The sequence below is a fragment of the Stenella coeruleoalba genome (genome assembly GCF_951394435.1).
Source record: "Stenella coeruleoalba genome assembly, chromosome: 11".
In the NCBI taxonomy this organism is placed as follows: Eukaryota; Metazoa; Chordata; class Mammalia; order Artiodactyla; family Delphinidae; genus Stenella; species Stenella coeruleoalba.
The window spans coordinates 50,335,617-50,347,951 of NC_137157.1; the positions used below are offsets into that span (position 1 = coordinate 50,335,617).

General features: G+C 42.4%; 1 protein-coding gene across 4 annotated transcripts in view; it reads right to left on the bottom strand.

Moving 5' to 3' along the window:
* Positions 1-12,335, bottom strand: part of IRAK3 (interleukin 1 receptor associated kinase 3) — a 76,620-nt gene that overhangs the window by 14,116 nt on the left and 50,169 nt on the right. For all 4 annotated transcript variants that reach the window (XR_013830639.1, XM_079938190.1, XM_079938189.1 and 1 more), the window contains 3 exons: positions 1,726-1,924; positions 1,329-1,391; positions 1,070-1,234 (listed from right to left, as the gene is read on the bottom strand). Coding sequence is in view for 3 of the 4 variants with exons in the window: in XM_079938190.1 (XP_079794316.1) it covers positions 1,070-1,234; positions 1,329-1,391; positions 1,726-1,924 (427 nt within the window). In the remaining variant the exon portion in view is untranslated. The remainder of the gene's footprint in view (positions 1-1,069; positions 1,235-1,328; positions 1,392-1,725; positions 1,925-12,335) is intronic.

Genomic DNA, 12,335 nt, shown 5'->3' on the forward strand with positions numbered 1-12,335 from the left:
CTGACTCCCAGGCCAATGGTCTTTATATTCTGATTATGTCAACTCCTTGTTTAAAACCCTTCCATGGCTCTACAATAGACTTAGGATGGAATCCAAATTCCTAGAATGGAATTCACGTCCCTCGATCACCTGGAACCTCCTCTTATTTTAAACACGTCCAGCTTTTGCTCTCCACCATCCCACTTCCATGGTGCTAGACAATCTGCAGTCTTGGTGCCAAGGAATCCACTGCACCTCTGAGCCTTTGCAGGTGTAGATTCTCTCCCTGGAATGTCCTTCCATCTTTAATACCTAAATCCAACCTGTTCTTCAGATCATAGCTCAGCTATCACCTCCATCAAGAAGCTTCCTTGACTTCATAGGCTGGGACGTATTCTGACTCTACGCTCCCATCTATCATCATGCTTATCTTCTGGTACCGAAACTTCATGTTTATAGATCTGACTCTCCCTTTGAACTGTGAGCTGAAGGGCAGCAATTCAGTATCTTGATCACTGTTGTATCACCAGCACCTAGTCCAAAGTCTGGTACGTGCAAAGCAGGTACTAAATATTTGTTTATTGTAAACAAATAAACGTCTAGATGATTAAATTGATGGACAGATGAGTAAATTAAAAAATCAATAAGGGAAATACATGATGCATTTTTTAAAAAATTTGGCCACACCACGCAGCATGTGGAATCTTAGTTCCCCAACCAGGGTTTGAACCCAGGCCCTGGCAGTGAAAGCACTGAGTCCTAACCACTGGACCACCAGGGAATTCCCGTATGCTTCATTCTTAATGGACCAGATCTCTTCACGAACGTTGAATAAAATATTCTCTCCAAATTAGTCACATGTCTTTTCATTAAATTTTTTGTGGTTGCCCTGGTCCCACCCAGTAATACCCTCTTTCAGAGTACCAAACGATGAGACTTTCTGAGCTGGAAAAGCTATCTATTAGGTGAGAATTCTCTGTTGAGAGCTGCATTTGTCTCATTGATATTCACATAGATACACAATTTATCCAATTTAGATTTTCCATGGTTCCATGGACTCAGTTTTTAATAAAACCGTGGGTATACGTACTTCATCCATCGAGGGTCTTAATTTTGCCCGTGTTGCAGCACACTGGCCTGCCAAAGAGAACAGCTTGGCGGAAAAATTCCGAGGACAGGGATGTACTTTCTTATCTAGAAATGAGATACATGAATCGAGGCCTCTCTTCTCCAGCAATTCTATAAGGAGATCCCTCTAGGAAGAAAAGGAGACAAACTCATCACTGAGAACTCAGAATCTATCCAAAAAGTGACCAAGAAATAGGCACAGAGATGAAGACAATTCTTACCAGCTGGATATGCTTTGGCTCATCTAACACCACTTTACAACCTGTCAGAACTTCCATTATTACCTACAAGGAACATATAGAAAGTCAACTACGTAATATTAATATTATACACATAGTAATAATTACTAAATTATTATAAATATTATTAAAATATTACAAATATTAAATATATACACATAATTAGTCATGACTATTAACCTCAATGCTGAATACAGTTCATTCTAATTAATGACTTTACATTTCACTACTTGATTGATTATACAAAATTAATGTATAAGACAATGAGTAACAGAAAATCAATAGGTCTAAAAGCTAAAGCCTTTAAAATAATTCTTGGAATTTAGTGTATTCTTGGCAACAAACTCTTCTACTTTGTTAACTGGTAGTCAGTACTTACAATTCCAAAGCTGTAGACGTCTGTTTTAACAGAAAGTCTGCCCTGTCTGATATACTCTTCTGGCAAGTACCACAAATGCTTACTGCTGCTGCTGGCCACGCTGAGGACAGAGCTCTGAGGTTCTAGGTGGGGTCGGATGTGTGCCATGGCAAAATCAGTTAGTTTGGGTTGAAACTGATCATCCAGAAGTATGTTTGCACTGAAATTGTGATCAAGGGCAAACAAAACAAAAACATCATAAAGGTATTTCGAAAACAGGACAAGCTCACCATTACATCTGATCAATTCCAAGTAAAGCCATATGTTATTTTCCATGAACTTTTTAAAGGCCATTTTCTCATTTTTCTTAAAGTATAAATCCAAGTGTTGTATAAAACCTAAACCAAAATCCTGACCTAGGAACAGCAGGCGTTTCAAATTTACAGGCACATGTATGGAGTTGGTGGCTAAAGCTGATGCTTTGTCAACAGGAGAAACTAAAGTTAACCAAAGCAGCTTTCCTTGTGTTCTTCTTACATGCATGTAATGAGAACACTAACTGAGTTTTAATCAGATTATAGTTAAGTGTCTGATGTGCACAGGGCTGTGTTGTGGAATGCCCGGCTTAGAGCTGCTGCTCTGCAGTGATTTGAGGAATCTTCGGTAGCCCCTGCCTTCCTAATAACACTATTCCGTTGTTCCACCTCTATGGACTTTTTGTCTTTGAGTCTTTTTTAAAATATAAATATCTGCAGAGGCAAAGTGCTCAGAGTCTGTTTTAGCTGCTTGGCACATAAACACCTCAATAGTCACTTAACATCTTAGCTGAGAATAAGCAGCAGATCCTTTTATCTTTGAAGGGTGGTCTTAGCAGGGGTGGGAAATGATAAGCTTTTCACAGGGCACACGCCTGGGAGCAAGTCCCAGCTCTGCCTCTTCCTGGCTCTGTGACTGCCGGTGGGTTACATCACCCTGTAAGCCTCAATGTCATCTTTCCTCACATGTGAAATGAGGAAAAAAATAGAACTCACAGAACTGATATGGGGCATATAAATAGCCTGGCATACAGTAATGCTCAATACTGGTAGCTGAGATGAAGATTAGCAACCCCTCATAAGACAGCAGATGGATATTGATAAAAGAAGTGGGTGGATCGTGAGAAAGCCATCTACTTTTCCACTTTACTTAGGGCTATCTAGAGCTTGCTTTTTGTCCCCTGAAACCAAAGCTTCCAACAGTAGGCCTGCCCATCCAAAATGCCACATGGGATATTTGTAGTAAAAGTGGTAATAGCTATAGGATAAGAAGAAGAAATTCTTAGTCTAGAACAAATATTGGATCTTATGAAAGAAATTCTTGCTGTCCCTATACAAGTAGGCCCACAGGCAGACCCTAGTTCTAAACTACAGGTCTTATTATGATTCAGAGTATTGAGTCCTAGTTCTATTTAGAGGACTTGATGCTAATGTCTTAAGAATTCTAGTCCAGACTTTGTCTAGGACTGAGTTGACAACAGACAAAATGATGGGACTCCCCAAGGCCCTTTAAGGATAGAGAAAGATGTGCTCTAAACTTTATTTCACTCTCCCTCCCCTAAAGGTGGCAGGAGAGTTTCAAGGTCCAAAGAGCCCACCTTGTCCATAAGCTGAGGGCCTTTACCTGTTGCGTGATCCTTGTACCTACAAGGAGAAAGTCAGAGAAGGCCTGGCTCTCTAGACTTGTATCAGTAAGCACAGTCCTCATTATTCTCCTTGCCTGATCTTTTCTCCCCAGATATTTCAAACCTGGCAGTTTCTGAGGCCAGATGGGGTCTCACACAGCACCATCTACGTTACTCCTTACCTGGTCTTCCACTTTCTCAGTTGGAGAACAGTGGTAGCTATCCTGAACCTCTGAATATGGGGAATACATTAGAGCCAGATCCTACCTTCAACCCAGCTCTAGATAAGAACAGACATTTAGCTCTTAATGACTTCTTCCATAGGTGTACTCTTCACTTGCTCAGATCAAGGCTGGGGCTTCCAGAGATGGCCTGATCATTTCAGAGTCCCGGGGTATTTAATGCAGGAGTTTGCCAGGTGTGCCAGGAGGTGAGGTGGGCAGAGAGTTTCATTAACTCTCATTACCAGGACCCAAGCTTCTGCCCCCCTGAGAGCCTGGCTCTCCTCTGCCCCCCTGCCCTACCACTGCCCCCCACCCCGCTTTATTTCAGCATAAGAGGAGGACAGCAAAGATCTGAATGCCAGATCTTCAAGGTCAAACATCTCATCCTCTTCTTCCTTCACCCTAGCCTTAAGAATGGCATAAAACCATAACTTAAAAGAGAATGCAAAAAGCTGAACTGGTGAAACGGAATCCCTGAAGAATAGGTCTTTTCTAAGTACAAAAGGAAAAAAAAAGAAACACCACCACTCATAATCTAATCCATTATTTGATCCTCAGAAAAACTGGGGAAGTTTTCAGCAACTGGTGACTCATGCTTCTGTAAGAGGCAGAGGTGAGCTGAGTAACCACAGCGTTACACAGCGTTACACAATAAAGGACTTTGGGTTACACAGAGGACTTTGGGTCAGTGAGAAGCCATCAATAAGAATGTGAAATTGTTCCAGGGCACTGCATTTACACTTTGAATAATGAAAGTGTAAAGACAAATTGTTTACCAGCAGACTTTAGTGTACAACATAAATTTTGAGTCCAGTGATTTACTCTGTTCTAAATAAAGGTTAATGGTAGCTGAGGAAGAAGGATGTTCTCTTTTAGGAAAGTGGGAACTGCAAAAGGCCCTTCAACAATCAATTGTACCTGAATTCTTTCCCCTCCTTCAACCTCAAATAGAATGTTCAAACATAAGGTGCCTTCAGCTACCTTGCAGGTCAACTGAATGCGTTCACCCTACAGGAGTAAAAACAGACTAACAAAACAAAGACAACATAAAATAACTAAAATCATGTAACAACAGAATGCAACAAACAGATGAGAAACATCCAATGGCCCACGCCTTCAATTTAGTGCTTCTACCACCTATTTCTTCTCTTCTCTATCACAAGGCTACTTACTGTAGCAGAGAGACCACCACCTCTCTAGATAACTCTTCTAGCAGAAGGACTAGTAGTGGTACATTAAGGTGATGGGGAAAATCCCACACAAAGTGGTGAATTTGTATTCTGATTCTGGGGATGTTACTTCATCTCTCTATTGCTAGGGGTCTCTAGCACAACTCTTTTTGGGCACCTTCGGCTCACGTTGTCTCCTAATTTAAAGCTGAAGCCCTTGGGCCTTAAATATAAAGCAAGATGATACACCTAGATTGTATCGCAGGATCTGAATTTAAGTGCAAATATGTTTGACGTGTAAGCGCATGACTGGTTTTTAAAAATCTGTATCTATATTTTGATTTTAGGGGGAGCTGTCTGTGCTCAGTAGCCCAGTCCCTGAATACCTGGCAACTCTCAGGAAAAGTCTAGACTTCACTTAATTGGCCCCAGAGATAAAGAGCACCCAACTGGCTCTCCATGACAGCCTGAGGCAACAGGACAGCTTGCTGTCTGTGTCACTGCTGTTGCAACACTAAGACACCCCTCACCAGATGAGGGAAGACCCAGTTTCTCCGACAACCTGCAGATTACTGGAAAAAGGCATACACACCCTCTCCCACTTCAGCATGCAGCGTATCTGGCCTCAAATGATGCGAAGCTGAAACCCTTAATGCCCCTCTTGGATTATACAGCTTTCCCTTTCTTTCCCATTGACCTAGGCAGCACTCAGAGACAGTATTATGGCTTGTTCTTGCTTTATTGGTGTCTTATGAGTCCTAGGCCCAGACGATAAGGGGTCTTCCTCCTTTAAATGTGAAATTTCGTCTCTGACCAAACTAGCGCAACTTCCCTAAGCCTCAACTTCCTTGTAGGTAAAAAGATCTGATGATGCTTACCTCACAGGATTGTTACAAGGCCTAAATGAGAAAACATAAGCAGAGTGCCTGATGCACAGGGAGAGCCTCGAAACATGCTTTCAAGGATGTAGTCTGGCCACTGTCCAGCCTATACCCACCACCTTACCTTAAAATCCTACAGAACTTGGTTAGGTGTCTCTAGAAGTTCAAGGACACCAATTTGATGTAACAAAGGTACAGAGGGTTGCAGGATAACCCTGGAGATCTGAACACCCTTGGGTTAATCAGTTTCCAGGCATCAGTTGTGTTTCAAAATAGTTCCAGAGAACTTCTGGAAGAACCTGACTAAACTAATATTCCCAGATATTTTAAGACCATGGAGAGAAAAATATACATATTGTTTGGTATGTATGTGCGCAAGCATGTATGCATTCCTGTATATAAATAAATGAACACTGGGGTTTAGAGACAATAGTGGTAAATAAAATTAATAGGGAAAATTTTAATTTACGTAATATTTGTTTTGGCATTCCTTAGAAAAAATGAACATATTTGGATATTTTAGAAGAAGGCAGGCACCAGGGGGGAAACAGGAAAAATCTGAAGAAAAAGAATTGCTATAGCTAAAATGTCTCTGAAAAACAAAAGTAGGTTTTTCTTGGCGGGGGAGGGGAGTGACGTCAGACAGGGAGGAAACTGGTTAATTAAACCATCAATCAAACAAACATTTGCATTCCCTGCATTTTCGGTCCCTGCTGAACGCTGAGCTGGAGCCCAGTGGCCTCGCCACTCACATCAGGTCTTGCGGTAAAGGCAGGAGGAGCTTGGGCCCATGGGCAAGGGTGACACAGTCACAATGAAGGAGCCCATGTGTGGCTGCCCACCCTCCTTCCCAACTACTCAGTCTTTCTAGTCCCTCACAAAGGAAATTCCCTACGCGCTTACTAGGCCATATATATTTGATCAATGTCCATTTTTTAAAAATTCATTTTTAAGCAGATGGCTTCTTCCTTCCTTTCTTTCCTAGACCACCTCCCTTGTATGAAAGACTGTTTCACTTGGCAGGAGACACACGGCCATACCATAAGAGAACATGATATTGTAGGAAACATTAGAAATGTTCCCCAAGATTATCTCCTCACTTTGGCAACATTAACAAGAATGAATGTCTGGGATGAAAAATGCCAGGGGTAAAATGCATTTCAATTTAAAATCATTCATAAATGTGAAAACAGTTAAGCTCGCTAAGGAATAAGATGGAAATAACAAGAAGGTTTACTGCCTTCAGATGCTTTTATGTGATCCCGTAATTCAAAAACTTCTTCGTTTTCCCCAATAAAAATGTGAGGGTCTTTCGCCAAGAACAGAGACTTCAACTCTTTAGAATTCTTTTCTTTCAATACTTTTCCTCCTCAAATTCCACCATCTGGAAATGGATTTTGTTTTTATAACATTCTCTTTGCAGAGTTCAAATTACTAAGACATTTTGGGGGTAACTAAACCAGCAGACTTCTTGAAAATATCTTTGAAATGTGGTCTCGGCTTCATCCTTGGTGTTCTGCAGCTGTGTCCTTGACAGTGTCTTCCTTCAAAGACCATTTACTCTCCCTCTCTGCTTGCACAAGGCGAAGATTCCGAATGCAGACCACCAGGCCTAATCTCCCCCGCAAAGTCGGCTGCCTGCTGCCGTCTTCACTAGGAGTCCAAGGTCAACATTTCCAAATTTGCACATACTAATTATGTTCTCCTCTCCTGTCCCATTTCCCTGCCTCTGCTGATGAAGCCGACATGCTCCCAGGAGTGCCGGCTAGAAAGGCTTAATTGCCTAATAAGAGCATGACTGCTGGACCCACACAAGCGTGGAACCCACCTCCTCAACCCATCTACAGATATGTGACTGAGGCAGGTTACTAACCTCTGGAAGTCTCAGCTTTCTCCTCTGTCAAACCAAGGAACTTGATAAGACCAAATGATACGTAAACTCAGTCCCCTGGCTTTCACTGAGTTCCCTAATACGTCTGCAGCCTATCAGCCACGCTGAAGGTACTGACGCTTAGCAGCGCAGTCAGGATAGACTGGGCTTACTGCTGTCTGGGGGCCTTCTTTATGCTGCTCCCCTTACCTGCAAAGTACTCCCTCCCACTTATTGTCATCCAAATCCACTATGCGGCTTGATTCACCTCCTTTCCACTCGACTGCTCTGAACTCCAGCGGCCCTCCTTTCTCCAAGTTCCTACTGTACACCCTGCCCTCTTCGATTTGGCACTCCCTCCGAGACCAGCTTCTGCTGTTTACAGAAGCATAATGCTGAATCTATAGAAGATACCAAGTAAACATCTGATCATATAATCAGTTTGTAAATTAAGAGAATTTGAAACCGTAAGCAGCCTTAGACCACTGGGCATAGGGCAGGTATGTGGCCCAAATGTGGCCAAAACATCCTCCCACAGTCTTGGCAGACATCACTAACTGAGTTCAGAGCCACCCACCCCAGATTCCCTTTCGACAAGGCACACGGGAAGTCATTACCAACCAATCAAAGATGGAATGTGAGACGAAACAGATTTGTCAGCGCTGCTAAAAGTATAACCACTTGTTTTCAGATGAGGTAAATGAGGCCCAGCTGGTTGAAATGACTCATTCTATGCAAAATAGCTTACACTAAAGCCTAGCCCTCCTACTTCCCTGTTCAGTGTTCTCTCGATTTACTATAGTTAACTGAAAGAAACATCTTTTGATTCAGCTATTCGTAAAAGATCAAGAAACTGTTGATTACAAGGCAGAAAGGAAATGAATTTCATCCCTTCTTCTCTTTAGTTGTATATAGATCATTCCGGTGCCAAGATAACGGCTAATGGACGAGTCACATTTTGGTGCAGCGCAGAGGAAGTTCCAATCATTAGAGCTGCGCCCAAAGAGAGGTCTAACAATGTGCTGTGCAGGGGTCCAAGGACAGGTCAGATGAGATACCTGAGTCTCCATTAGGTGGGAGGAACTAAACTCACTGCCAAACCCTGGGCTGTGCTCCACAGAGATAATCTTATTTCATCCTCACAACCCTGGGAAGAAGTACAGTGCTTCTAGTTCCATATAAGGAGACTGAGCCTCAAGGAATTGAGTAATTTACCCACGATCACACTGCTGGAAAGTAGTAAAGCTGGCGTTTGTACTGAGACCTGGGAGACCCCAAAGGCCACACCCTTAGGCAGTGACAAGAGACAGGGGCAGCAATGAGATCACTGGGGTGGGTGCTGGAAAGGGGGAAGGACAGGGAAAAGACTGGGGAGGGGTGTTTCTGAAAACAGGCAAGTCAGAACTCTCCCTAACCTGCTCTAGGGTGAGCAGGTGTCTGGAGGTGCCTCCTGAAACATATCTGAGCTCATCCTCACTCGGGAGCTGATCAGGGGAAAGCTTGGCCAAGATCTAAGAAAATGTGATGTCATGTCATTCTCCAGCCACAACCCCTAGATTTGTGAGTACAGAGCACAGTACAAAAACAAGCAGGTGAAATGGCGCAGAATTTGAAAGCAAGAAGAGGTCCAACTCGAGATTATCCCACTTGGCTCTGATGTACAAGTGAGAAAACCGTGGCCTGAGAGTGGGGGCCAGGGCCTGGACTCGAACCGAGACTTCCTGTGCTCTTTCCACGTCACCCCCGTGACAGCATTTCGTGTTGCCCAGACAGAAGGTGCTGCTCACACTTTGGGCGCCAGGCTGCCGAAGGATGACCTTACAATCTTCATTTTTTAAACTATTTTTAAAACGACGAAGGTGTGAGATTATCAAGCTTCTTCGCAGACAGAATTAATTACAGAGAATGAAAAGAAACTTTGGGATATCATTCAGCAACTAGAGACTCCTTCTTGAAATTTCTGATTCCCTGGTTTGAGACAGAAAGGTCTGATGCTGAGTTATTATTTTTCTAATAAATTTTATTTTTATTATAAGAGTAGACATAATCCTTAAATAAGAATTTAATATCAAGTAGAAGTAAAAAATAAGCCATTAAATGAAAAGCCATAGTCTCTCCATCTAATTAAAGCCTTATTGATATTTTGGTATGCTCCACTTTTAATCTTTTTTTTTTAATTCCTGAAGTTGTAGTTCTACAAGGTTATAATTGTGTACTGCTTACTATTTCAATTTGGCTTTTTGCACTGTCACTTTACGTACACTGTATGTTATTTCATACTATTAAAAACAATATTTAATAATGTCAAATGATGCATGATAACTCTTCGGTGATTCATCAGTCTGAGGCCCAAGTGCAGAAAAGAAAAGAAAGGTTTTCCATTTCTCACTTCAACAAAAACAGGGCCCTGACTTACTCACAGAAAAGGTCACTGTTTTAACACATACTGAGATGCCCTTTTTTGAGCCAATTATCAGGGCTGTGCCACAAAATGACATCTCTTCAAGAAGCTGCCTTTCCTTGCAAAGAATTAGAAAATTAATATGACAAAGGCCGAATAGTAGGGATTTCAGACATCCCTGAAAGCACAAGGCTGTACACAGTGGGACCAAGAATCGGGGAGGCCCAAGTTTAGAATGGAGTAAAGGATTCATTTAAAAGAGATTCAGCAAGAGGGAAGAGATATGGGAACATATGTATATGTATAACTGATTCACTTTGTTATAAAGCAGAAACTAACACACCGTTGTAAAGCAATTATAACCCAATAAAGATGTTAAAAATATAAAAATAAAAGAGATTCAGGAGGGTGATCTAGGTCAGCCAATTCACGTTTGGTCAAGACTGCAGGGGACTGAATGTCATTACCATCTGACAGATGTTCAGTGCCCTGAATGAAATGAGCTGTTCTCATTCCAGTTTCTAGAGAACAGGTGTGCACATCACCAAAGGAAGGGGGGAAAGGCTACTGTTATAGTTGGCACTAATTAACACCTTTGCCGGCAGGCTCAGCAGAAAGGCCAAGAGTGCAGTGACTGTGGAGGGGGCTGAATTGCTCTGGAACAGACGGGGACACACTGATGAACCCTTGTGAAACCACAATTCTCAAATCAATGCCCAGAGCCCCAGAATTCCACACCTTGACACATGACTGGGTGGGTGTAATCTATAGATGGTTATGTTTGAGCCCTTGAACCCTCTGGAAAACCCAGAAAGGCAACAATCCGCAGCAGCCCCTTCACCAACAAAAAATAAAATAAAATACACTGCTAGCTTCACTTCCAGCTCAATCCTGCCTCTTCCATGAAATTCTACCTTTCTCTGATCAGATCTCTTTTGCTACTCGTATCAATATTACCTGCTGAGCACTCTGTGTTATTTAAGTGATTTTATAGCTCAGCACATCCAGACAAACACCTGGGATACTGGCCTGAAAGATATAGCCTCCTTTTAAATTGTCAGACCACCTAAGAGACTTCAGAACCTTTCTGTTCCCACCTATACCCCAGAGAGAAGAAGCCTCAGAGCCCCTTGTAAGAGCTTAGCTTATCAAACCCAGGTTCTCAGCCTAGGAAGTGTTCAAAGCTCCATCCAACCCTCTCCCCACAATTTTCCTTATTTTTCTCCAGTCTTATCTTTCATTATTCTCCAATCTCATCCTTTCCTCTCCAATCAACCAACTTGTCTTTTTTTTTTTAAGTGTTTATTTATTTATTTATTTGGCTGTGCCGGGTCTTAGTTGCGGCATGCGGGATCTTTAGTTGTGGCACGTGGGATCTAGTTCCCTGACCAGGGATCAAACCCAGGTCCCCTGCATTGGAAGTGCAGAGTCTTGGCCACTGGACCACCAGGGAAGTCCCTCAACTAACTTGTCTTGATTTCATTATACACCCAGCATTTCTTTACTCTGTTCCCTTGAATAAATTATGCCTCCACCAGGAATATTCTCTTCTCTTCTTTCAACCAATCCACTGACAATGACCATCTCCTCAAAGATTTGGCTTGGAACTACCTAATTAGAATTAGCCTTCTCAGACCAACCACACATTAGGCATATATAGTGTCACACTATATATTTTCTGTGTTTTCACTATCGATCTGATCACCAGGTTGAAGCTTCCAGGTCAAGACTATGATCGTCAATGTCTTCCCCCCACTGTGGTCTAAGACAATGCTCTGCACACAGCAGATGTCCCATAAATATTTGTGAACTAAAATGAATGTGATTTGCAAAATGTTCAATAAACATGTGCTAACACAGAAAAGATTTTTATTAAAAGAGAACTTAGTTTGTAGGTCCACTTTTCAAACGCAATAAATTGATGACAGAGGTAAGGGCTATGGACTGAATATCTGTGTCCCCCCTAAATTCCTATGTTGAAATCCTAACCCTCAATGTGATGGTATTAGGAGGTGGGGCCTTTGGGAGGTGATTAGGTCATAACGGCTCCCCTCATGAATGGGATTAGTGCCCTCATAAAAGAGACCCCAGAGAGACCCCTCACACCTTCCACCAGAGAAAAGACGGCCATCTGTGAGCTCTCACGGGACACAGAATCGGCCAGGGCCATGATCTTGGATTTCCCAGCCTCCAGAACTATGAGAAATAAACGTGTACTGTGTATAAGCCACTCAGTTTACAGTATTTCTGTTAGAGCAGCCCAAACGGACCAAGACAATAAGTAAAAGGGTGATAAGTAAAAAGGCTGACCGGCCAGAATATCTCTTAGCCTCCGCCTCTGCTACTCCTACCACTTCTGGACCATTGTAACAGGAGCCACCATTTAGTGAGTGCATCCTCTTTGCCAAGCAGCAGATAGACTTTCT